Raw genomic sequence first — 8,456 nt, forward strand, 5'->3', positions numbered from 1 at the left:
CTGCGCCTATGAGAAATGGAGGGATGAGCTATACAGTGGTACCTCGGGTTACATACGCTTTAGGTTACAGACGCTTCAGGTTACAGACTCTGCTAACCCAGAAATATTACCTCAGGTTAAGAACTTTGCTTCTGGATGAGAACAGAAATTGTGCTCCGGCGGCACGGCAGTAGCAGGAGGCCCCATTAGCTAAAGTGGTGCTTCAGGTTAAGAACAGTTTCAGGTTAAGAACGGACCTCCGGAACAAAATAAGTACTTAACCTGAGGTACCACTGTATTATAATACAGTCAGTGAGACTTAGTTGTATGTGACTAAAGTTCAGTTCATTTAAATGGGTATGGGAACCAAGCAAGTAATTGGCAGCCAATGCAGTTAGGCCAGGATTGGTGTAATATGCTCAAACTGTATTGCACCAGTGACCAAACGCCACTGAATTCTGCACCAGCTGAAATTTCCAAATTGTTTTCAGTGGAAGACCCACTGCAGTAATCTGACACAGAGGTTACCAGAGCATAGGTGACAGGAGTTAGGCTATCCCCGTCCAGATAGGGGCACAGCTGGGTCACTACCGGAAGCTGATGGAAGGCACTCTGCACCACTGAGACCACCTCAAGTGACAGATAAGGTAAAGGATCCCTGGACGGTTAAATCCACTCCAACACAACTGGGGGATGGCGCTCATCTTGCTTTTCAGGCCGAGGGAGCCAGTGTTTGACCACAGACAGCTTTCTGTTTCACGTGGCCAGCATGATTAAACCGCTACTGGTGCAACGGGACACCATGCCAAGAGCACATGGAAATGCTGTTTACTTTCCTGCCGCAGCGGTACCTATTTATCTACTTGCACTGGTATGCTTTTGAACTGCGAGGTTGGCAGAAGCTGGGACAGAGCAACAGGAGCTCACTCCGCCGTGCAGATTCGAACCACCGAACTTCCGATCAGCAAGCCGAAGAGGCTCAGTGGTTTAGATCACAGTGCCACAAGTGATAGCAAAGGATTCAGGAGCAACCCCCAAGCAATGCAGCAGCTCCTACAGAGGGAATGTAACCCCATCAAGAGCAGGCAACCTCCCATCTATCTGGTCTAGGTTACCAAGGCCAGACAACAGTACAGCGCATCCACCACACCTGCAGATGTAAAGAAGTAGAGCTATGTGGCATCACTGTGTTCTAAAACTATGGATGACACCACTCAGTGGTTTCATGTAGATGTTAAACAGCATGGGGGATAAAATTATATGTATTTTATGTTGCCAGCAGTCCTGAGATCTACTGATGAAGGGTAGTATACAAATTTAAAAAGTAAAATAATAATTATCTCATTATTTCTTACAACCGTGCTCAAAGGTAGACCTTTACATTATTATCCTAATGTTACAAATGGGAACGAACGTCCTGCAAATCCATGATTGACAGCTTAAGCTGTTTCGCTGTGTGCTGCTAGCCCCAACTCCAGCCTATCGAAGAACCCGTGTTCCCAGGAGACTCTCAAGTAACGTTAGGATTGGCCACATTTTCCTAGCGCACAACCAGGATGGCTGCTACAACTGAGGCTGGCTATGCTGCTGCAGCAGCACTTTGGCGCTGAACGAAGAGCTCAGCACCGGCCAAGCGGCTGCACTTGGGATTTCAGTCTGAAGGCGACGCGCTCTCCGGCTCCGTTGCTGCAGGGCTCCCGTGTTCCATTCGCTCGAGACAGCGACGAGAGCGAAGAGCCTCCTCATTGGTGAGAAAATGGTCCAATGATATCTCGCGCCGGAATTCCGGAGGGCGAGAAGGGCAACGACGAACCAATCGCCGAGTCAAGGGGCGGGGCAGGCAGCCATGAAAGTATAGAGGCACGGCTCTCAGTTGAATGTGACACCTACGTGACACTCAACGCCTTTCTCTATCTCTGCGGGTGTGAGGAGCGCGTTGATGAAAAAAGAAAAGAAAAGGCACCGTAGAGACTTGGTAACGTGAGGCAGCCGTGTTTGTCACTTTAAGTCAGCGATGGCCAAACATGGCCCTCCAGCTGTTTTTGGGGCTACAACTCCCATCATCCCTAGCTAACAGGACTAGTGATCAGGGATGATGGGAATTATAGTACCAAAAAAACAGCTGGAGGGCCAAGTTTGGCCATTACTGCTTTAAGGGGATAAAGGAGCCCTTCCCAGTTTGTATTACGCTCCTGCCTTGCACGCAAGACGTAGCCGTATGAAAGCCGGAAGTGGCGATAACACCCTTGCCTTCCACGCCCTCTTGGATCAGCAAAGGGCTATGGGAAAGAAGCGCAGATTTCTATCATCATCCTCAGGGGCCGGCACGGGAAGTGAAGTCATAATTGCTCGCCGGAACTGGGTCTTGTGGGCATGGCCTCTTCTGATACGATCATCTCCGGTGAGGGGATTTTGAGTGTCCGCCACAGGCGCCGCAAGCCAGTTCTTGCGGAAGCTGGGGCCTCGCCCAGCGCTGCTTCCCGGGCCTGCCGCGAACAGTTCCCTGTCGCGGAGAGCGAGCGGCGGCAGGAGGCGACTTCCCGCCGAGCACCATGGCCGGCGGGGAGGCCGCCCCAGCGGCGGGGCTCGACTCCGAGCCCTGCCGAGGGGGTGAGGAAGTCGGGGAAGCCGGCGACGCCGGGACGGCCTGGGTGGAGAAGCTGCGCGCGGAGTGCGAGCCCGAGGGGCACTGGCAGCACCGCCGGGAGTTCTTGATTCGCAACGCGGAAGGCCTGCCCTTGTCGCCGGGCGGGGAAGACGGCGCTGCAGGGGACGGAGACAGCCTGGAATTACGGCGACTGACCTCCCTGTCTATGGTGTGGGCCAACCATGTCTTCCTGGGATGCAGGTGAGTCGCTGGCGGGAGAAATGAAACTTAAAAGTGTTTTGTTTGCGTGAGATTTGTACGTTACTTTAAGGGTAATTAATTTCACAATGAGGAGGAGTTCCTTAAGATGTCATAAACCTAAGAAGGAAAATAAGGCATTCTCCGAATGTTGTTATAAATCTTTGATTTTTCTTGACAAGCCAATGCACATATTTTTGCAGCTGGCTTATGTGCTAAAATGACATTAATCCCCCATTTTTGAGCAAAAACTACAAGATCATTTTCTGCCTGATCATTTTAACTGTATTATCATATTCATATCCCATGTTTCTTCTATCATGAAGCTCAGGCTGACATACGTGGGATTCCTGGGTGATTTCCATTGAGGCACAGACCCAGGACCAGACATGTATACCTTTAGCAAGGTAGTTGCCTGGTGTACCTGTAAGTTGCTGTAGTCCCACAACACTCTCATTATGTTGATCATGTCCTGATTTGACCATATAGGCCAATTGTGCTAACGCCTGTAATTACTTTAATTTTGCTACCTGTTGTTCTTCAGAACTGCGGTGCTTAAAAGGCTTTGTAACAGCCAGCTAAACCAAACAAACGTATCTTCTATTTTGACTGTCCCCCCCTTTTTTTGTTCATCTAGATTCTGAGATGAGAGGCAGGCTTGTTACTCTGAATACACATTCCGTGACTAAACAGTGCTAAGACTCTAATAACCTTAGAGCATTGAATTCCTCTTGTCTAGGTCTCATTGTTCTGTCTTTCCACAAGTCACCCTGAATGGCAGATAAATTGCTCTTTGCTTCTTGAAACATTTTTTGAGCATAACATAAGAGGTCTCCAGTTTTACATAATCAACTGGATCCAGGTGGAGTTAATCATATTTAGTTGACACTGAAATCAATAAGATTTAAGTTGAATCATTATCTTTTCACATTGGGCTTAATGAGGCCTAATTAGACGTAATTTTGTATTGATCTGATCCATTCTTATATCAGTGCATTGAAAAATGGAATTACTATTCCACAATGCAGATATCTGGGGTTTGGAGAGTGTCTCAAACTCTGAGGCATCAAAAGTTTATTTAAAGTATTTTAATTGCTTTTTAGAGCCAAGCACCCATGCAGCCAGATGTCTAAATACATTCTGACCCTGAAAATAGCTGCCCCCTTTTTCTTCTTCTCTTGAGTTCTTATTGCACTACTGCTTGGGGTGTGTGGAAGTGGAATTGGCAATATCTACAATCCAAATAACACATATGTGTTGGTAGCTGTCTTGAGGATCAGTGAATGCGAACTAAATTTTTCCTCAAAATGCTAATTGCAGTTGCTTTTTCCCTTCAGGTATCCTCTGCAAGTGATGGAAAAGGTGATGGACATGGCTGCAGGCATCACAGTGACCAATGCTCCAACCCACACTCTGAGAGATGAACTGGTTGCCAAGGTGAAACGAGGCATATCCAGTAGCAATGGTTAGCAGATAATAGCTGTGCAAATACACATAGGAGCATAATAAATGTTATCCTCTCAAAAATGTCAGCCAACATTCTTTAAATTGTCATTTATGTTGATAATATTATTAATATTTGATCTAACTCATTTTGCTTTGGTAAATCTTACAATCAAATAAGTGTAAGGTGAATTTGATTTAATTCATGCAGAAATGTTAACTGTCAGTTTGCCTTCCTAGTAGTTTTATGGCAGTAGTGAGCAAGGAACTTTGATTTAAACTACATACAATAGGGTATGATGCTTTAAATGTACCTCTTCAAACCAGACAGTTATTTATTATATGCCTATAAAATTCCTGCAGAGGCCATTAATTGTAAGACTTTAAGGTAACTCAGTTTCCTTGACTCTTTTTCTAAAGTGTGTGTTTGATTGTGATAAGGACAGTTACACTTACTGTGAATTACAGACATAATTTGTTTTTAACTTTTTTTTAGAAGGGCCAGAAGAGCCCAGCAAGAAGCGTGCTGTTGGCACAGAAAAAGCTTCTGAAATTACTGGCAGTGATGCAGAGTCTGCAAAGCCAGAAGAGCCCATGGAAACAGATACTAATCCTGTGAAGAACCCAGGAATAGAGGCAGCAAAAAATGCAGAGAAGCCACTGTCTACGACTGCAGCCCAAAAGGTAGCACCTGCAGCATCTTCGACTGTGGCTGAAAAGGAAGCACCTGCAGCAGCATCAGAAGTGGTTCAGAAGGTGACGCCTACAGCTCCAGTCTCTACAGCTCAGAAGGTAGCACCTGTAGCCTCTTCGACTGCACCTCAGATAGTAGCACCCACAGCATCCTCAACTGCAGTCCAGAAGGTAGCATCTGCAGCGCCAGTCTCTGCAGCCCAGAAGGCAGCACCTGCTGCATCTTCAACTGTAGCAAGAGTAGAAGCCAGAGTTGCTAATTATGAATCTACAGCAACCACCAGGCACAAATCAGCTGTGGCTTCTTCTTTGCCTGGCCCTGAATCAAAGCTGAATTACTGTTTAAATAAACCTTCAGAATCCAAATCTGAAAACACATTAGCATCTGAAAAGAAAGGCACATTGGAAGATACGGCAGCGTTGGCTTCAAAAAGCAGCTCACACACGAGTGTGGTTCCTGCCAAAGTGCCATGCAAATTATTAACAAGCGAAGATGCAAAAGAGAGGCAACCATTTTTCAATAGACTATACAAAGCTGTTGCTTGGAAGTTGGTTGCTGTTGGAGGGTTTAGTCCCAATGTCAATCATGTAGAACTCTTAAACTCATCCATTCAGTCTGTAAAGGCAACATTAGATGTTGAATTTGTCCCACTGAAAGAGCTGGCGGATTTACCTCAGAATAAAAGCTCTCAGGAAAATGTGGTGTGTGAACTGAGATGTAAATCGGTGTATTTGGGAACTGGCTGTGGAAAAAGTAAGGAAAATGCCAAAGCAGTTGCTTCAAGAGAGGCACTGAAACTGTTTCTCAAGAAAAAGGTAATTGTGAAATTATGTAAAAGGAAGTACAAAGGAAGGGAGATTGAAGATTTGGTGCTTCTTGATGAAGAATCAAAACCATTAAATTTACCTCCAGCTTTAAGAAATCCTCAAGAAATATTATAAAACAGTGAAACAGTCACTGTTTATACTAGCAAATAATGTTCTATCACAAATAACTCGATTACTTTTTGTACACTGTATTAGACTCCCATATATTTTGTATTTTTCAGTTTTGAGGAATTCTTGTTCTTTTCACTCAGTAGCAAATGTAAATAATTTGTTATAGATGTAAAGCGTGCTGAGGTATGCCTTAACATATATAGCACATTAGTGTGCTGTTTTATTTGCTAAATAGTATACCAGGTCTTCTATTTTTAAGGAACAATTAAGGTACAGTTTGCTGTTCAGTCTAATTTTCTAAATCCTACAATTTAGTATCAGTAATGCTCACTTCAGAACTCATCCTTTTTAGCCGCGAACAGATTTGTAGACAAGAACCATTGTATCTGGATTGTAGAAGGTTGTCTAAAAGTTTCAATCAAACCTTTAATCACCTGCTTCATGTGTTGCTCAGAATGTTCATATGCCTGTTTTAAGAAAAGAAGATAGTTCATTTGACTCAAGATAGTTGATTTAAGTTTTTTAATGAAGTAGTAATATTTTAAATTTTAACTAAAATGATATGCTGGTCCTATTTAATATCATACTTGCAGATTGTCAGTCAATAATCACCAAATTACTTTATCACTAAACACTTCTCTAAGCAGCTTTGACTTATATTTTGTGAGAAATACCATCTTTGCTTTTTTTCTAATAAATGCAGCTTTCTATATTCAGCAATTATTTATGTCTGTGTAATTTGGGATTATTTTTTAAGATTTTATGAAATATTCTGCTTCCATTTCATTTAACTAAAGATATATGCTTATAACTTAGATATTTGCTCAGTCTTAAAGACACTAGTATTAATTTGCAAGTTCAACCACTCAAATTAAGTGCTAATTTTATTAAAACCTGCACTGCATTATGACTTGGGGTTGTCAACAAGTATTAACTAAAAGGTGTTGCATTCACACACTGACTCTCATCTAAAGTTCTGCACTGCTGCGATGTCTGCACATAGGTCTACATGTACAGGCATCGTTCTGTTACCTCTATGTTAGTAAATGTTCTCTGAACAGTGAAATGTTCTCACAGCACTGATGGAGCATTTCCCATCGTCTGTTAATTTTCTTCACACAGCACTGCTTTGAGTGTTCCTGTGCCATTTAATAAATATCCCAAGGCAACAACTAGCTATGCTAATTCCAGGATCTGGACCAAAGCTGTAAGATGGGAAGCAAGACAGCATTTCTTGCAGCTGAATGAAATACAAGCTGTAAATTACAACAAAGCCCTTCCTGAAGTTGCTTAAATAATTCTGCTCACCCCAGCAACAGAACACGCAATGGCTTAGTCTTAAGGAAACTTAAAGGAAATTTATGGAAGGAACATTTCTGTTCCTGCGGCCACCTGCCTCACCCTTTGCTAAGTCTTTGGAGAGTTGGAGAGCCCATCCTGAACTGGGAGATGGGATACCAAGGAGTGATAGGGGGAGGAAGAAAGGAAACACTCCTTTCACAAACTTCCTTACGTTGACTTAGGATCCAACTCATTATTCAAATTTTTGCAAATCGATTTCAAATGCATTTTAATAGAATCTTGTGTAGTAGGGGTTGCTGACATCTTGGGGCCCATAAGCACGTTTGCAAACCTGAGAAATGAATGTGGGTTCTGTTGAAGGGAAGGCCTTGTTGAGCACATCTGCACCTGCAGGTGCCATGTTGGTGACCCCTGTTCCTGAGCAAAAGTGGGTCAAAATGAATATGTGGCAGCTGATTGTTTGTTAAAGAAAGGTAGGCTCCTTTGTAAGAAAAAAAAATACTCATTCAAATAAAGATATTTTCAGTTGTTTGGCTCCTGTTCAAACTTAATGGGTTAAACTTCTTGCAAAAAACTATTGGGAAAACAATTTTGATTTCAGTTTTTATTTGTACAGCATGGTAGATTGTACAATCCACAACACTTATGAGAAGAGAAGAGTGGCAGAAAAAGTAGCATCAAATGGGTATTTCTTTGTGCTTCTTTCATTTGGTCTTGTATAGTAATATGTGCTTGTTAAACAAAAAGCACATCTGAAGCCAGCATTTTGCTATGGAGGTGAATAACCTTTTTCAGGTCACATTCCCTTGTGGCTACCATTCCTATCCAAGGTCATAAGTGGCTGCTGGATTAGGCCACTGATCCCTCTAATCCAGCAGCCTGCCCTTACAGCAGCCAACCAGATGCCTGTAGGAACCCTGCAAGCAGGACATGAGCACAACAACACGCGGCTCATCTGCAATTCCCAGCAGCTAGTATTCAGAGGCATACTGCCTCTTGTGAGTGGAAGTAAACCAGTGATTGTGGCTAGTAGCTATTGACAGCCTTCTATTGCCAGCAGCAGGCAGAGTCACCCCACACACTTCCTTAAACACCCTTCTATTCTCTTACCAGGCATTCTCTCTCACTTGCATATGATCTAGCAGTTTCCACTTTTTTAAAAAAGAAAAAAGTTGTCCTTGGTGAGAACTGCAGTATCAACTTCAGGTAAAGCTTTGGCTACTTGCGTCATTCTGCCCATAGAGATAGCAGTTTT

At 43.4% G+C, this 8,456-nt stretch overlaps 1 protein-coding gene across 1 annotated transcript; it reads left to right on the top strand.

The window, feature by feature from the left end:
- Positions 1-2,181: 2,181 nt before the first annotated feature.
- Positions 2,182-7,729, top strand: CDKN2AIP (CDKN2A interacting protein). The gene is made up of 3 exons (XM_081925853.1): positions 2,182-2,827; positions 4,162-4,289; positions 4,764-7,729. Exons 1-3 carry the CDS (start codon positions 2,532-2,534, stop codon positions 5,900-5,902), a joined length of 1,563 nt encoding a protein of 520 aa, XP_081781979.1. The 5' UTR covers positions 2,182-2,531; the 3' UTR covers positions 5,903-7,729.
- The last annotated feature ends 727 nt before the right edge of the window (positions 7,730-8,456 follow it).

Source organism: Podarcis melisellensis (assembly GCF_964234715.1).
Source record: "Podarcis melisellensis genome assembly, chromosome: 9".
Classification (NCBI taxonomy): domain Eukaryota; kingdom Metazoa; phylum Chordata; class Lepidosauria; order Squamata; family Lacertidae; genus Podarcis; species Podarcis melisellensis.

Bases quoted from the DNA above. Each gene is read 5' to 3' on its own strand.
- CDKN2AIP (XM_081925853.1), top strand. From the start codon at position 2,532: ATGGCCGGCGGGGAGGCCGCCCCAGCGGCGGGGCTCGACTCCGAGCCC. The intron at 2,828-4,161 runs GTGAGTCGCTGG...TTTTCCCTTCAG, and splicing joins CATGTCTTCCTGGGATGCAG to GTATCCTCTGCAAGTGATGG. The intron at 4,290-4,763 runs GTTAGCAGATAA...ACTTTTTTTTAG, and splicing joins AGGCATATCCAGTAGCAATG to AAGGGCCAGAAGAGCCCAGC.